This window comes from Lolium rigidum, chromosome 1 (genome assembly GCF_022539505.1).
Source record: "Lolium rigidum isolate FL_2022 chromosome 1, APGP_CSIRO_Lrig_0.1, whole genome shotgun sequence".
Taxonomy (NCBI): domain Eukaryota; kingdom Viridiplantae; phylum Streptophyta; class Magnoliopsida; order Poales; family Poaceae; genus Lolium; species Lolium rigidum.
Genome location: NC_061508.1, coordinates 291,454,041 through 291,472,410, shown reverse-complemented (window position 1 = coordinate 291,472,410; position 18,370 = coordinate 291,454,041). Strand labels below are relative to the sequence as shown.

General features: G+C 46.3%; 1 protein-coding gene across 1 annotated transcript; it reads right to left on the bottom strand.

The window, feature by feature from the left end:
- Nucleotides 1-3,311: 3,311 nt before the first annotated feature.
- LOC124683919 (MLO-like protein 13) lies at nucleotides 3,312-9,559 on the bottom strand. Its single transcript, XM_047218337.1, has 14 exons — nucleotides 9,449-9,559; nucleotides 8,729-8,786; nucleotides 8,242-8,399; nucleotides 7,883-7,999; nucleotides 7,749-7,803; nucleotides 5,757-5,890; nucleotides 5,164-5,238; nucleotides 4,963-5,051; nucleotides 4,839-4,888; nucleotides 4,492-4,532; nucleotides 4,170-4,382; nucleotides 4,022-4,089; nucleotides 3,699-3,759; nucleotides 3,312-3,617 (listed from the first exon to the last, which is right to left on the bottom strand). The coding sequence occupies exons 1-14, from the start codon at nucleotides 9,557-9,559 to the stop codon at nucleotides 3,312-3,314; spliced, it is 1,536 nt and encodes a 511-aa protein (XP_047074293.1).
- Nucleotides 9,560-18,370: the final 8,811 nt, after the last annotated feature.

Here is an 18,370-nt window from a genome sequence, read left to right as displayed (position 1 = left end):
ACAGAGACAAGGGGGGACGAGGGGGGGCTGCCCCCCCCCCCCATGCTCATGATTTTCCTTTGAACACAAGCCATGACAACTCCTTATTTGTGTGATTTTAGCTAGTTCTGCCCCCCTCATACTAACATTGCTCCCCTTATACTTTATTCTTGGCTCCGTCCCTGAAAGCAACTACTTGCCAGTTGGCTATTATGGATAGTGTTATCAAACGTGTGGCGATGTGTTTGTATTGGATTGCCCTTTGGGCGTTGTGTCTGTTGTCATGGCCTCTTCTTCTATGAGATAGATACACATTCCAGGGTGTATTCTAGAAAAAAAAAGGAGAGATGAAGTGGGATCTCGTCCAAATTTTTCTTCTAGTTTATGTTACCATTTCGAGTGTAAATTTCAATCTTAAAATTTGCACTAGAAAATCTAAAACGAACTTTAAGAGAGATTTAAGAGGTATTCCACTTGATACCTTAAGACACGCTTACTGATCTGCGGTTCTGCTTGTGTGTCGTCTATGGGTACATAGGTACTACCTCCATTTCTACATGTAAAATAACTTTGCAGTCCACTTTAAGCAATGAAAAGGTGTTATATTTGAAGACGGAGGAAGTACGTGTGTGTCTGCGCTCTCCTTGAGATGTGATAAAGGCATGTGTGTATGTGTAGTTTCTAGAAGAAGGGATATGGTCGTGCGATAAATAACTTGGAGATAGTGGCAAAATGGTTCGTCCCGGTTGTCTCCCGCGGGCGACGCCATGGCGACTACCCAACCCTAGCTTCTAGCAGCCCACCTTCCCCTCCCCCTGCCACCGCCAGAGCGACCCCGCGTAAAGCTCGCGTGGTTCCGGCAACGACAGACCTGACTCTACCCATACGTTAGGAGGGAGGCGCAGGGTCTCCCGACCAACGCGCGGAGGTTCGGCTTCGGCCAAGAAATGATGACACGGTGGCACGGCCGGGGTGTTGTGGGGCAGCGCAGGATGGTAGGCGGTAGTGGGGCGCGGCCGGCTAAGCCCGTTCGTCATAGATCTAGCCCTTTGAGCCCCATCTAGATTGGGGTGCGCCGGACTACCATGTGTACCGTATGTTCGCGGCGATGAGGTTTCTTGTGTTGGGGTTAGCGATGATGACGGCCGAGCTGTTGCAGCATGGCAATGGGCTTGATGAGCCTGGGCTAGGCCTGACCGGACTCTCTTGGGACTGGTGTGCCTCCATGGGGGCTTTACGGGCCCGCGGGTCCGACCAGACACAACTGGGACGTGTGTGTTTGCGGCGGCGGCCGATCGACTACCGCCTTTGGAGGTGGAGGTAGTCCCCTCCCACGAGGTCGCGGTACTGCTGGAGCCTCCCACGCAACCCCTACCTTGCAGGACTCGTGACGGTAACCACGGTGAGGCGATGGTGGTGACTTTGTGTTAGTAGTGTTGCATGTTCGCAAGCGGCGAGTTTGGTGGTGTCGAGGCCTCATCCTGGCAGGGCTCCAGCGCGATGTATCACCCGAGGGTTGTGGATAGGTTTTTTTTGGGAGAAATCCTTGTCGGCTTGCCCGACACTGACGCAGCGCCACTCGTGGGTGGCACCATTCCTTCCTGGAGGGTGTCGTGGGTACCCTTCATCCACTTGCCTTTGTGTGTCGAGGGAAACCCTAGACCATCTCGTCCAAGCAGAAGCGTCGTCGCTTTCCTTCTTGAAGGTGTCGTTTGGTAGTTGGTACGTGACGATCTGGTGGTTGGAGCGTGGTGGAAGTTTTCCGGAGGGTGCAGCAGTTGAGGGATACCTTCGTTTAGTTGGTCCACATGTGTCTCATTTTTTTTTCTTTTTTACGTGTGTTTGCTGATGTCCCGCAATTTTCTTTCTTTTCAAGACTCTGGTGGGATTGCTATATTAATATAGCGCGGCAAAAGACTTTTTTAAAAATAAATAGGTTGGAGGGTACACTAGTGACGAGCCAGCATACTTTTGCTTGCAGATCGAGAGAGAGATCGAGTGAAAAGATGCAGGCTTTACAGATGCCAAGGAAAAAGGATATGCGCGCGTACCGTGCGAACTTTGTGCAGAACAGATCGATCTCTCACAGTCGCGAAAAAAAAGATCGATCTCTCATTCTCTCACGTACATGTACGCGAGCCATGCACGTGCTTACAAGCCTACACGTACAATACGCCCCCGTTCCATCAATCACGCCACAATCTTACCCAAATCATTTCGAGGGTGTGTGTGTGAGGGGTGGCAATGAAGCTTCATAGTGGCCGCCCACGAAGGTACCGGACATGGATGTCGCCTCATTTCCATCCCCACGGGCCGGGGTTGTTGAATATAGTTATAGTGCGTTGCCCCTTTTCATCACTTCGGATTTTTATGATAATTAGCTGGTGCGTCAATTTTTTATGGTATTAGAGTTAAGAGGTTTCAACTCTAAACTCTCAAGTTTAAAATTCTGCTCACACCAGTTTTAAAAACAAAAGAGAAAAAGATTCCACGACCTGCAGACTAAAATAACCAAGACGTGAGGAGAAATGTTGAATATGAATACATGCCTGGTTAGTGCATCAATCTTTTAATCCTTTTCGCCTCATGAAACTCGTGACGGTAATCAGCCCTCCATAGTCCTATCGGGCCATGCTTAGAGAGTGCACGTACGGAAAGTCGTGTAGAATATTCTTGCAACACGCACGTCTATCCAGGAAGCGGCATCATTAACCAGGTAGCTTAGCTAGGCTAGCCACGTACTCACCCATGAAAGAGAGGCCTCACTGGCTCACTCACTGATCAGGTCTGTCGCTAGCTAGCTAGGCATCTCTCTCACTGACTGCAGGGTGCAGGCAGGCAGGCTGGCTGCGCACGTACGCATGCATGCATGTCCCTGACACGATCGATGCATGCGCAGGGCAGGCGCGGCCGACGTGCGTGCGTGCTCGAGATGGACGGGATGCATGAGACGAGATACCTTCTCTACATGCGCACGCAAACGTACGCGCGCCGGCCTGCCCTAGCCACGCCAACGCCGGCCGCCACGTCGAGTCGAGTCGGCAATAATTGGGAGAGAATGTCTGATGCGCGTGCGCGCGCGCCGGAGTACGTACTGCAGCGTGTCATTTGATTCGTAGGAAGACGAGCAGGTACGGTAGGCCAACACAGCTTGTAGCATCTCACACAACATGTCGCGACGTACGCCTGCCCGCCGGCCGACCGCCGGTACCGATTTACAAGGATGCCGTGATGGCGGGTACCAGAAATTTTTCGGCGTACCCACGTTTCCCCCTTGCCACGGCACGGGTTGCCGGTGCGGTGCGTTACACGCGCCCGGCCGCTCGGCAGGTTCACCTCCGGGTGTCGGCGTCGCCGTGGACGACAACGGACACGATCTCGTCGCCGTCGGAAACCGCCGCCGGCGCCAGCATGTTGCGGGAGCTCCCGAACCGCTCGTTGGGCACCCGTGCAACGGCGACCTCGCTACCGCCGGCATCCGCACCACGGGGGACGGCGGCGGGGTCAGCCTTCTTAGCCGTGAGCGAGTTCCTGAGGCTCGTGTCGGAGCGGCCCTTCTTCCGGGCGCCCGTGGCCCAGTTCGCCACGGACTCGTGCAGGCCCGAGCCGAGCGCCTCCAGCTTGATGTCTCCGCCCATCTGGCACAACAGTTTCAGCATTTCATTATTATTTTTTTCAACCTAAAAGAACTGTATGAGCAAAGGAGGAGGAGAGCTTACGTGAGTGACGATGGCGTACAACGGCAAGGTGATGTAGCTGCACACCACTTGGATGATCAAACTGCAAACGGAGAACACAAATCGCTCTTAGGATGTAGCAAAGGAATTATAACCAACCACTGTACGAAAAAGCCACGATACATGTGCAAGAACAAATGGCAGTTTCGCTGTGCATAAATATATTCAATGTCAGTGGCACATTTCTTTTTTGCACGTGATATACCGGAGTTATTCTTGTGCTAAGATACTTCTTTCAGGCCATCACAGTGACCATGGATACGATGAACTTTAAAAACTTGCAGGCAATCCACAATTATACTGACCCAATAACAAGTCTCGAAATGGCATAAGCCTTCTGCTCCATGATGCACGAATTGAACCCGTATGTGACCTGTGGAGATGGCAGCTTCGTTAGTTTCAGGGCCTTACTACGGGGGAAAAGTGAAATGCTTAAGCGAGAGCGTGAAATACCAAGACCCAGAAGAAGAAACCAATCTCGAAGGCGTTCTGGAACAGGATGAAATGGATAATATGAAGGACAATCGAAGGTTTGCCAAACCAGAAGTGCTCCTTGGATGGCTTTATTTTCGGGACTTGGTTCGTTTCGTCGGCTAGGGATGCTGCTGCCTCTTGAGCTAACCGAGTAATAATGTGCTGTAGCTTTGCGCCAACAACTAGCAGGAGCTGCAATTTACCCAATCATTCAGAATTCTTTTCATTACGATAGACAAAGTGAGTTGGAATTGAAAATGCAAAATAGGATATTTGACTCGCTTAGCAGTGAAATACTTACAAACAGAGGCAGGAAAGCTAACCAGAAGTATGTATGCCATCCTGCATTTTGGCAGCAAGAAGTAAGACAAGAGTGTACACAGCATAAATACTGTTAGATGCACGCATACCCTGATCAACAAGAGGACTGATACTGATATATATAATACCCAAAGATAACAGGAATTATTTTCATTTAACAGATAAGTGTTTGGTTCACATTATTCATCATATTCGATTAATTCGAGTTCAAAGGCAGCATGTATTGTAGAGCATCAAGTAAGATCGCTAGTTCATTGCAAACTATTGCACGGAAAATCAGCCACCTAAAAAGGACATTTGTTGAGCGATAGCTTCACCTAGACTTACCATTTATATTCAGCAAAAGGAAAAGGATGACAAAAAGCCACAGGAACCAGCTGCATGAAAGTTAATTTCTTAAGGCCACGTAATATTCAAGTCAAAGTTTGAACTTCTCTACAACTATACAAACCTGATACCAACAACCCTCTTAAAATCATGTTCAAGGGCACGGGTCATGTACTTGTGGAAATCAAAGTCTGGGCGCCGTGGGTAGTGTATCTGAATGAAATGAAATGGAAGACAGAAGGAATACCTATTAGCTTCTTCATTAGCAGTACAGAGAAATATATAAAAACAATATGCAAGGCTTAAGCCAAACGAAATATCTTACCAATACAAATGCTGATCTAAGGGCTACATAATCTGATTTACTCACAGAATCATGAAACTGCTTCAAGAATGCAATCTGCAATGTATGAATTGAACCTTCAGGGTGAGTTTCTAGATACAGACTAGCAGGCACACAACGGCACATGAATTGAAGACACTTCAAATAGCAAACTATTGCAATAAGGTATATGCCGTGCTTTGAGATTTGCAAGATGTTGTCTTCCAGCAAAACAGTTCATTATGGAAAAGTATAAATTAAAGTTTTGTGAGATATTGATCGATCCATTACAAACATCATATACAAGCACCTTGAGTGATGGTGTGGCAATGCTGCTTTCTGCAAATGGTTTCCATACTTTGAGGACAAGTGTGTTCAAGCCATAATCTTAGCAATACCAGCAACCTATCGGCTGATTGACCTGATTTACTTTCTCCAAATCACAAAACTGTCTACCATCTGTGGGTAGACAATTAAAATGATCTTACTTTACATAGTTAATAATTTGGATAAATCCATGCACATAATCAAACTTGCAGACAGAACATTCTAAATAACTGAATTGAGCCATATGACAGGATGGGCAGATGACTTACAATCCAGCTTACAACAGCCAGCTTCGTCCAAAATCCCTTTGTTCGCTCAGTAACAAATTCTCCCTGGTGTTCACGATGCAGCAAAACATGCGGTGGTGTAACTTTCCCTGGATGCTCTGTTTGCTGTACTGCAACTATTTTTCCGGTAAAAAACAAAACCTTTTGGGCATGAGGTAACTTTTTAAGACCAGTATTATTAGCCAATTAAGAAGACACACATATCTATTTCATACAAAACTTACTAACACGTCTAAAATAAAACACACACAACACTCATACCAAAATAAAAAAAGGCTAATAGAAAAAGGAAGCAATATTGTATTGGCAATATTAGGATTCCATACAAAACTGGACACTCAATTGCTGTCAAATGTGAAGTTTCCACTTGCGCTTATATCAGTGGTTTGTTCATGATGTGGTTTCCCCTTGTTTTGTAGATGAGGAATCTTGAGCAATTACAAAGAGACTAACAGAATAGACAGCAAGTGAAGTTGCATATTCTTGCTGCCTATGACAAACGGTCAGGATATGGACACATGGGAATGGCGTGAGGAAGAGACCGGCCGGCGGGGTGCGTGGGCATCACAAGAAAGTCTGATACTTTTTCAAGGATTGATTATATATAGGTATGTGGCTCAATGTGTAAGATGAACCAAAAATTCGGGCCCAGGTTGCCAGCTCACCCCACCTCTATGCTCTCCCCTCGCTAGCCGAGTCCACCAGCTACCAACATAGGGCTCGCATTTCACGTATCTTGGTGAAACTTCCTTCATAATTTATTACTAACAAAATGCAAAATGATGAGTGTTTAAGGACCTAAGGAATATAGGTGATCTTTCTATTGAGCATTCAATTCAGGAACACAAAATATGAGACATACAAATTCTTGGACTTTCTTTGCAAATTGGTATTGCTCTAAACAGTGGCGACAGAGGGTATGGAAATATTAATGTTCTGCATGGAATCTTGATAAGACCAAGTTGAATGTTTCCGGGGAACAAACATGAAACATGTGAAATTGTGAGCTGTATTGCTATTGTGTACTCTTATGTCCATGTAGACCCCTTGTTTGAACTGTTTAATGAACTATTTACAAATTCCAAACACATTTGATTCGGACCTGTGAAATTGTGTATTAATACAAGAATTTTAACTTGTGCTTGTAAGTTGCAGCTAGACCCTTGTTCAAAATTTTCTAATACAATGAAGCTGAGTTTGAAGAACAATGGTTTAAGACCAATCAAAAGGTGTTTGATTACATCCAAATCATGCAGCAACATATGTTTCTGTCTTAACACGTCTTAAAGTCCAAAATGAAGGCAGGAAATAACCGATACAAACAGCTTGAAGAACCTTGTACAATACAATTTAAAATCGAATTTAACAGTGAACATGGAAATAGTCGCTAGTAAGAACCGACTCTTTGTACTGTTGTTGTACATGTTCAAAGTTAAATATATATCACCATCCACTGTAAGTTTGTAACTATACTATCATAAAAAACAAATTTAAAAATCTCCAAAAATTCTGAAGAAATATTTCGCGCGAACATCCGGACATTCTATGTTCTCACACAAGTTTTCGGGAAGAAAGCACATTTTATGTGGCCTGTGTAAAAAGACAAAAAGATGTACTGTGAATAAGTCATGTTGTAGCATCAAAATTTGTCATTTTTACATGGGACACGAATAAAATGTTTTTTTTTCCAAAAACTTGTGGGCGAACATAGAATGTCCAGTGATACATGCGGATTTTTGTTTACATTTTGAAATGTGTTTTCAAACAATGGTTTCATATGCACCCGGGAGCCAAAATGGATTTCCGCTATGGAATATAATGTAACATAACATAAGGCGGGGAACCTGCAGCATGTACTTCTTAAAATCAATCAAGGAAACAAAAAGTAGGGTAATAGCATCACATAACGTAAGGAGCCTGTATTATGTACTTATTTAAATCAATCAAGGAAACAAAAGATAGGGCAATACGCACATTTCTGTTGTATTTCTCTGTGAATTCTGGTCTCCCAATGCTTCCATTTTCTTATCTAGAAAATTTTAGCCACAGTAAGTTTGTGATCCACAAACATGGTCATACGTAGCATAACGTTATAATTGCAGACAAACCTTTGCTCCACCCAGCAATATTGTTGTCGCGCAGAAAACAACATGGACAAAGCCAAGTACAAATATAAATATGTGCAGCTGATGCAATGCCTCCAGTGATAACAAGGGAACATCACCCTGAAACAGAGAAAACATGTATTTGATAATGAACATTATAGAACACATTTCCGCACAGCACAACTTAAACTTCTTTGTATTTTAAGGACACCACTTAACATTTCTTCCTACCACATATAAATGACAAAAGGTTTCGCTACCCAGCATAAAAGTATATGTATCTACTTCCAAGCAAAAATCAGTTATTCAATTCTAAGAAAGAAAGAAAGGTTATACATCTCTGCAAATATAGTTCTCCTAACCTTTTTCTTGCAAACAATGCCACCTTTTTCTGCAACTTTGTGATTCTCTCTCTTGCATGGAAGCATGAAACGGGTAGCAGTTTCCGGAATGCAAATGTGAACAATAAAACCCTGAGAGAGACTCAGGACGAAGGAAATAAATCCAAGAAGCATTAACTCTGCATATGTAGCCATTGAACTAGATAAGACACAGAAGAAGAAGAATCCAAAATCATAAACTAACTGTTACAAAATATTTGCCAACCCTTTATCTGGTTTCCTGTTTACCATTTGCTAAAGTCAAAGGGCTCCTTAAGATATGTACCCTTTTTCAAAAAAAAGTTATGATCAACAAATTAAGTTCTACAGCAGATATTCCCAAGAAGAAATAGCTAATGTACAGTTACTAATGAGGAATCAAACAAAATGATGTAATTCTCAGGCACGCTGATACGCTACATCGATAAGTGTTCCCGCAGTTGTGGATATATTCATGAATTGATGTTACCTTCTTTTAGTCTCTGTAGAGCTGAAAACAGTGTTTTCTGCTTCTTATGCTTTAGTGCCTGCATGATTGTAGAAGAAAGCATAAGTAGGAGGTGGAAACCATTCTCTTTTTAGCAGTGTTGGCTACTAACTGAAAGAGTCAGTGAATCAGTTGATTATCATAACTTTCATGAGGATTTAATAACGGATTACATGCTTTTCTGAAATGTGCAACATCAACTATATCATTGTTCTGCACAACTTTGTTTCAATGGAATACTACAAAATGTTAGCTTCCTTAGAAGTCTTGTGACCCAAAACAACATCCTGAGAAGTCAAGTAAGAGGAGACACCAATAACACAATTTGGGATCACAACAGGGAAATACTAACTGGGTGAAGCCAATCTGCGTCAGTCAGTAATAGTGAGCAGAAGCTGACAATGAAAGTGTCTCGTGGCCAAAAGAAAATGATATATTAGCGTGTGAGGTGTCGCGTACCATCGAAATTATCTACTGTACTACAATTGCTCATTCTAAATAGAGTGTCAAAAATTGCTCCGCAAAGGAGACTTGAAAAAACAGTCCAATGTTATGATAACTAAGCCCAACCGGTATTACTGCGATCTTACGAACGATTGAGTTAATAACTTAACCAGCGCGCGCAAGAGCGCATACTGAATTTAGTCAGCTGTGGTAATAAACGAAACAGAGATGTGCAGGAGGTTGGAAGGGGGCGCGTGCCTTGCCGAGGTAGTGGAGGAAGCGCTCGGCGGCGAGGGAGACGGATACGATGGTGAAGCAGACGGCGGCGACGACCCAGGTGGGCGTGTGCTCGAGCGACGCGTCCTCCATGCCTCCTCGATCTGGTGCTGCTGTTGGTGGTGCGGCGGCTCGGAGACCATGGCTGCGGGGTCTGGGCGAGGTGGCGTGCGGTTAAGGGGGAGGGGAAGGAGGCGAGCGGCGGCGGAGGCGGCACGGAAGGAATCGGGCTGTCGCGTCGCGGCGCTGCCTTGCCGACCGCGGCCACCGGCCGGATTCCATCCCCGCCTCGTGCGCTCTAGCTGCTGCTAGGCCACTAGCTAGTGCTTGCTCCTTGCACGATGCGCGCGCGTGGGGAAGGGGAGGCTGAGGGCCTGAGGGTGCTTTGCTTCGGCCGCCGGTTTGCTCGCGGCGCCACCGCGCCATTGCGCCAACGGTCTATCCCTTCCGGCGGCAGAAGGATGGACGACCCGTGGGCTGGATCTGTGTTCGGCCTACTACGCGATGTGACCTGCACCCATGGTTTCTTCGGCAATTCCTATAGACCTATACACCGACCAGGTCGGTGGTTACCGCGCGCCCCACACCCCGCGCGCGCGGTATGGGCCAGGGCCCATTCCACGTTTATTTCTGTTTTATGTTTATTTTTCTTTTATTTTTCTTTTCTTTTTTTTCTGTTTCTTTTTTTTTGTTTTTGTTTCTTTTCTGTTTATTTTCTTTTTGTTAAAATTTAAAAGGTTCAAATCTAAAATTTGTTCAAATTAAAAAATGTTCAAATTCGAAAAATGTTTAAATCGGATAATCGTTCAAATTTTAAATTTGTTCATATTCAAAAAATCGTTCAAACATAAAAATAGTTCAAAATAAAAAATTGTTCAAATTTAAAAATCGTTCAAACTTAAAAATCGTTCAAACTTGAAAATCGTTCAAACTTAAAAATCTTTCAAATTTGAGAACTTCTAATTTTTTAAAATTATATTTTAAAGAATATTCGTATTTTAAAAATGTTCATGTTTGTGAAAAATAGAAATTATTCCGGAAAAACCCGGATTATGGAAAATAAAACAGAAAAAAAGAAAACGAAACAAGAATTACCTTCTAGTGGGCCGCGGCCTAGCTAGCCACCGCAGCCACACAGGGGCAGCGAAATGAAACAGCCGGTCGGGGATAGTGGGCCGGGCCCAACAACGGCCGGGGGTGTGCGGCTCCACGTTCGGCACTGTTGTGGGTATACTTTATGGGTATATCAACGACGTGACCTTAATCCGGCTTCCTGTTCCTGGGCTGGTCTTCATCCTTCAAGATCTACAGCAACTGGGCCGCCCGATGGGCCACATGCCTCATCACCAACTATGGGCCACCCGGACTTGCCGGATCTAGGCCACGCCGTTGATATACCCATAAAGTATACCCACAACAGTAGCCCCCGAAGTTCTCCGAGATTCATCATTCCTCCAACTTCATTAGTTTGGATCCGAAGAGAATCTCGAAGAGCTTCAAAACTTTTACTTGTTTCCGGGTTCATCTGCTCGGAAATCCTTTGTCTTCGGAATTGGTAACGCAACGGAGATTCCGCTTTCCCCGCGCACAACTTCCTTATTTCTCGCGCTAATTTTCGAAGATGCGAATCTTTAGCCTGAAATTTCGGGAGCGCATGGTTAAGTTACCTCCACGTCGTTTTACCGCACTTGACCTAAGACACGTGTCATCCATTCGACGGTGCGACCGTTCCGTTTCCACCGTTGGATCCGAATCCCGAATCTCCGCGCGTGGTCTATAAATACCCCGCTGCTCGGTAATTCCTCATTCTCTCACCGCACCTCACCACTTCATCTTCCTCCTCTCGCCGCGCCGCCCGACGGATCTTAACTCCGGCAAACCTTCCTCACGGGAGCTTCGTGCGCCGCCTTCCCAAGCCTCTCCTCGAACCAAGATTGCCGCGGTTGATCAGGAAATCAACTCCGCCGCCGATTCGTGGTCATCGGAGGCTCGAAACCGCTAGTTCGTCGACCTCTACCTCGCCGGAGCTTCGCCGGACCGTCGCGCCATTGACGGTACGTGCACCGGTCTTGTAGAAGAAGAAGTAGTCGTAGTGTAGAATTTCCGGTTACTCAACTTAGCTCGCATGGGTGCAGCCGGAAGCATGCCTCACGGTTCTCCTCACTGCACTGGTAGTTCTCCAAGTAGCCCGGATCCCAGTGCCGTGGAACCAATTTGCCCGGATCCCATTGCGTATCTACCACCATATGTTTCCGACATTAGGCTTGCTCAACCATTCTCCGCCTCTTCCAGTACTTTACTAGGCCGGATCCCAACAGCTCAGGAGCTCGAAGAGGAACTACAAGGCCAAGCTAGAATGGCAGCCAAGGTACAGGAAGCGGAAAACAAGAGGGCTTCCAAGGCCCGGAGCCGTGAAGGGGTGCGGGGTCAATGGTGGCCCTGCGAGACCACTGACGCGGAGCTCAGAGAGCTCCAAAACGAAGGCATGATCTCAGAGCATTGGAGCTTCACGCGTGATTCCGACGTCCCCAAGCCCGACACGGACGAACGTGTCATGACAAAGGCGTGGGTTGAACGCGGCTTATCGCTCCCTTGTTCGGAGTTCTTCCTCTCCGTCCTCGACACCTATGGGCTCCAGCCCCATAATATTTGCCCCAATTCCTATCTTCTGCTCTCAAACTTCGCAACTCTTTGCGAGGGGCATCTTGGGATCCGACCCGATGTCAAATTATGGCAATTCTTTTTCCGAGTGAAGAAGGAGACGAAGGACAAGGCCATGCTAAACTGCGGAAGTATGACATTCATGCTCCGCTCCGGTCGGATGTATCCGCCTCACGACTCCCACGAATCCGTCCGGTACTGGAACGCCGGATGGTTCTATGTGAAGAACGCGCGCGTTCGGGCGTCCACGATGGACTCCCGCCCTTCAGCAACAAGCCTCCGAAAGAATTGGCGAGCTGGAGCTTCATCCCCACGCTTGCCCAAACGCCCATACTGGAGAAGGCCGCGCGGAGGATTCCCTAGTTAGTTCATGATGGACTAACCGGAGCCCAGCTCACCCTCAGCTGGTTTACCCGGAGGATCCAGCCTTTGCGCTACAACGCACGCCTGATGTGCGCTTACACTGGGGCGGACGATCTCCTCCGGGTCACTCGCCACGATCTTCCGGCTGACTCCCTCAAGAGGAGATTCAAGACGTTGGTGAAGATAGCCCGGGGCCAACCGGTCCCGGAACTGATTAAGGATATCAGCACACATGACAAATGTCCTCCGGTAAGCACTTATTCCTTCGCATTCCTTTAACTTCTCATATTTTCTAAGTGTTTAACTTGTTTTGCTCACCCTTCTCGCAGCTCGATACTTTGGCGGAAGAGAACCTGCGCACCATACTCCGAGTCCCCGTTAGCGGTGAATCGGTGGAAGAGGATCTGGAGGACCCTGAGGAGGAAGAGGAGCGAATGCCCCGAAAGGCTGCCCCTCAACCTTCAAAGCGTTCCCGCGCCAAAGTCTCCGGCTCCGACGCCAGAGCCAGCGGCGAGGCTTCCGCCAAGAAACCCAAGGTGACCAAACCGCCTCCGCTCGACTCCAGAAAGGCGGAGCGCGAGCGCCTTAAGATGCTTTCAACAGCAGGAAGGCCCTCACGTCCCAACATTCCGGGCGCAGCGTAAGTTTCCGAGTAACGTGCGTTGTTTATCTTGGTAAACTGTGTTATGTATACTTTTCCTTTGCTTGCTCGCAGGAACCCGAACCCCACCACTGCGCGGACCAATGTTCAGGAGCATATCACCTAGTATATGCAGAAGAAATCTCCCGCTGTTGGTCCCTCGACGCCAGCTCCGCCAAGCGCTCCACAAGCTTCCCTACAACCTTCTCCTCCTCCCGCGGACCAATCTCCAGCTCCTGCCGCATCCACTCCACCGGAAATAATTCCGGTCAGCAGCGACAGAGCGGGCGGACATGGCTCCGGCGGCAAGGGCCCCATCAACGACGAAACTGAAGGACAAAGCCAAGGGGAAGCAGAAGTTAATTCCTCCGGCAAAGCTGAGGCCACCGCCAGTGATATGGTCGTTTTCCCCAAAAATTTGGGAGATCCGGCTGACCTTACTTCCACCCCCAAAGCCTACGCCACGAAGTTTTTCAACAAACTAACAGAGGCGGAAAAGTGGGAGCTGGAGCAAGATTTGCTCAACGCTATGCTGAACAACGCCTGGGGCAAACCGGACGTTGAGACGTCGGAGATCCAGGATTTCAAGAAAAACGTTGGCCAATTCTTCGACAAGCTTGTTTGCAAGCAAAAGGTAACTCCCGAGTAGCCCCCAAGTATTTAGGCGGAAACTATATTAGTTAGCGTCTGAATACTTTTAGAGAGAACTCAAACTGAAGGAAGATTTAAATGTCGTGGTAGCCCCCAAGCATGATGGCGGAAAAAATTTCCAGCGACAATGCTTTAGAAAGACTTAAACCATTATTGCGGAACTCACTCCGTCTCTGACTGTGTTTGCAGGAACAAAAAGCCCTGCATTACGAGTTGCACAAAAACATTGCGCTTCAGCGTCGTGTGACCATCAGCCAGGCGGAGAAAATCCAACGCTTCCAGACGGAGAATGCGGATTTGAAAAAACAATTGTCAGAAGCTCAAGGTTGGTTTCCGATTATCCGATGCTTGTGGATTATGTTCCGCATTTTCCGAACTTGATGCTTTACGTAATTATGAGTAGGTGCATCCTCGTCTCTCGCTGCAGCTTCCTCCGAGCTGGAAACTCTGCGGGCCTCACAGAAGAATCTTGAAGCGAAACTCGCAGAGGCGGAGCAGAAGCTCGCTGAGAAGAACTCGGAGCTTGCTCGAAAATCTGGTGAGTTCGAGCTGAAAAGACAAACTGACAGCGACATCATCCAGAAGCAGCAGAAAGAGCTTGGTGGTCTTCGCAAGTATATGAAGACAGCAGAGAGCTGCTGGGACATGCTCAACTCCGACGTCATGGGTATGTCCTCGAAACTCATATGACAGCATATGCTGCGTGGAACTTGTTGTATTTATGAAAAATTGCGTCTTCCAGATCCACTCGGATATGATGAGGAACGTCGGAGCCAGTTCCCGCGCGATGACCTGCTGCAGCTAGCCGGTGAAGACTGCAAGGATCTCATCTCCGCCTCCAGGAAAATCTGTCACAACCTCAATATCAAGAAGAGCCGAACCTGCGATGTGCGCAAGCTCATAAAGAGGATGGGTTTGCTTCCGGAGCTGGTTGTGGACCTGCAATCTTCTTCAGCACGGGGTGCAGCTGCCATGTCCTTGGCTATGTGCTTAGCGCATAATCCGAGTTTGAACCTCGACCGGGTCACTTCTGGCGTTCCTCCGGATGCGGATGTCAATGCGCTTCTTGACGCAGTCAGTGGCTATGATACGCGCATTGCTCGGAGGATTCGCCACGATGAATTCTATGAGAAGGCGGTTCTTCCTGCTGACGAGCCTCTCGAAGCTGAGCTTCTGAAGGAGCGCGAAGCGGAAACCAGACCCGCCCAATCCGGAAGCCAGTATACATGGACAAGCTCGAAGGACCAAGGTGGCGCTGCTTCTCTGACTGCAGCTGAGGCGGAAGAAGATGAAGATGTCTCTTCGCCTGTCAAAGACGCAGAGAAGGAAGCTCCGACTGACGCAGAAGGAGGTGATGCCAATGTGGAAACTTCTCCGGCTAAGGAGAAGTAAAAACTTAGTCCTGCGGAAAAAATAATGCATCATTTTGGCCCTGGGAGGGTTTGTAATATAACTTTAAATTCTTAAATAGCTAGGGACGAAACAGTTATGCATGGGCGGAAACAACTTATCCTGCTATCCTTAATGTTATTTGCATGTTTCGTTTTGTTGGAAAGCAAGTGTTGATTTCTGTGTTTTCCAGCTTACTCGCTTGACCTTCCGCGAGCCGGAAGACCTTTAGCCGGAAATGCTCGCCAGCGGCGACGAAGCCCAATGGCAATCCGTCAATAACCGCGGAAACAAGCCCCCGGCCCAGGTGCCGGAAATCGCTACTAGGAATCCACGAATTTGCAACAGAAAACATTTCCACCAGAAAACTTAAGCTTACGTCCTAAGGGACGATTTTTGAAAATCACAACTTTCATACACGCCTAGGCGGAAATATCCAGCTCTGCGGTTTTAGTCGGAAAACATACACGATCTAAAAATGAACAAGTAAAGGAGGTAAATGACTCATAGAGTGAACCAAAAGCTTTATTTCATTGATCATGTATAATGTTGTTACAAAGTATGTAATTTCTACGCTAAGTGTGGAAAGGACGTAGCTGTGCAATGTTCCAAGGACGTTCTGTTTCATCGTAAATGTCATCCGGATCCTCCCGTTTGCGTTTCCGGTGCCAATTGGCAGGTCTGTCCTGTAGCTCTCGGAAATCGACAAGGTAGTACGTCCCGTGTGCACTCCGCCCTATGGCTCCTACTTCTTCTCCCCCTCGTGAGGATCCCTCCTCCGAGGTATCGTCGATTAGGCAACGACAGGCACCGACCAGGTCGGTGTAAAGCAGCCCCCGTTTCTTCCCCCTCAGGAAAAAAAAGATCTTTCCCTCAAAAAAATGAAAAAAATGATCTCCACTTCTCCTCCGAACTCGCACCGTCGACTCGTTTCCTCCCGGCTCCCTCAATTTCTCCAATCAAAACATTTCGGCCACACTTCCAATTTTGACATCGCCGCAGCCCATTAATGGAGACGAGCGGTGTTATTTTGTTCCCCAATCACATCCCTTTCCATCCTTAACCATTCCATGCAGTACAACATCAGAGATGTGAGATGGTACATGTATCCCCTAATCCCACCTCAACTGATTCGTTGTTAGCCTGTTAAAGAACATGTATTCATGGCTCTACCCGCTTCACACATCTCCAATTCTTCTCTTCTTAGGTCTCTTCTTGAGTTCTTCAACTCTTCAAGGTTTTCATTGGATCTGATCTAAGCATGAGCAGTCAACACATAAGGAGAAGAATAAGAGACGGCTGAGTGTTGTAGATTGCAGATCAAGGAACCTAGATCAACGGTTCAACATCGAGCCATATGCCCGTATCGAGGTGCTATCAGGGATGGAGCTACATGCATGGCAATGGTGTCATCCGACATCAATTGATCATGGAAAATCCTTCACTAATTTTGCACTAATCAATGTTTATTAGTAAAGATGACACCAATGCCACAAAGGCTAACCCTATCAGATTATTTTTCTAGCTTCGTCCATGGGTGCTATTGTTCCTTGTATTGACTGTTTCTTGCAAATTGTTTTGGTCATTTGGTGACATGTCTTCCAAAAAAAATCTGGCAATGAGAAAAGAAGGAGAAAAAACAGAGAGATGAACTTGTAGAATCTCAAATATTTTCAATAGACAAAAAGAATTTAGAACTTGCAGATGAATTGATGGTCTTTTTGTGGCACATAGAAGATTGATATTTTGTAAAACTACATTGTTCTTTACTATCATGATTTAGTTCTTCGACCGTTAAAAAAATTTGTGGTGTGAGTTTTGTAATTCAGAGACCATCAATATACGATTATGTAATGGGTTGCTTTGGATATACAATGCATTCTAAAATATTATTTCTGTCAACAAGGGCCCTTTTTCGTCATCTCTCCCTAGGGCCCTGAATATGTATGGACCGACCATGGCGATGTCACTGCACGGCAGCGGGCCGGTTCTAGAGTCCAAATAAGGCCGATCGGGGTAAGACTGGAATTGGGATGATGGTTCCTAATCATAAGACATTTCTTTCTTCGCCCCATGAGGCCATGACTCCTACCAACACGACTGCCTACCAAGTAATTGTGGATAATGCAAAAGCTCTATCCAAAGCATAAGAAGCTAATTTCAGTAGTGAGATGACATAGGTGAGAGTGATCCACTAGTAAGAGTGAAGACCACAAGCTAAATATAAGTGAAAAATGAAGAGCGTGTTCATAGCTATTAAAAGTAAGTTGAAGGTAGTACAAGACAATCCAACCACCATGATGCTCCCAGTCGGCTCGGGCACTAACAGGCCAGACATGGCCAGTGTGTCCATGACCCTTTTCAAAAACAGATTTTTGTTTTACAATCAATATAATTGGATGTTGCTTCCAACATGGATGATCTCAGTGGAGCCGCTGGTGCTATCATCCGAGATAACAAAATGTGATTTTGTAGTTGCCACAGCCAATTATATCTCTTATTTCTTCTTATTATTTCTACATAGTCAAAGCTATCATATTACGGCAAATGCTTTCACCCTAATAAAAATTCTAAATTGGGATCAATTCCATGTACCCAGTTGCCAAACATGTTAGCAACACTACATGATAGATGCGGCCTGGAAGGTAGTTGAATGTATACCATGAGACAAACTTGTAATAGAACTATAGAAGAATAAATGTTTGATTTTTTTTTCTGATTGACAGAATACACACATTGTATCGTCATGCATGTTACCTTTTTTTTTTTTTTTTTTTTTTTGCGAAATGGAAATTTATTAATCAAGGAAATGGAGTTCCATCCTGATTACAAGCCTGTCTGATAATGTCTGGTCCCTTACGGATCCACACCTTGGTACACCTCTCAGTATAACCCAATCTAGCTAAGGAATGGCTCACACCATTTAGCTCCCTACGAATATGCCTGACAAGACACTCTCTACCTTGCTTACAAAGGTGTTTTGCTACATTAACGATCGCCGCAACTTCAGATCTATTCACATCAGTGTCGTTGATCATAGATGTCGCCTCCAAACAGTCGCTCTCTATGATGACAGGCTTATTTGTATGTTCTAGCGCAAATGCTAGTCCTTCATTGCATGCAAGAATTTCTGCTTCAAGAGGGCTGTCACATGTCTTCAGATATGTACAAGCTGCAAAGATAATGCAGCCTTCATCATC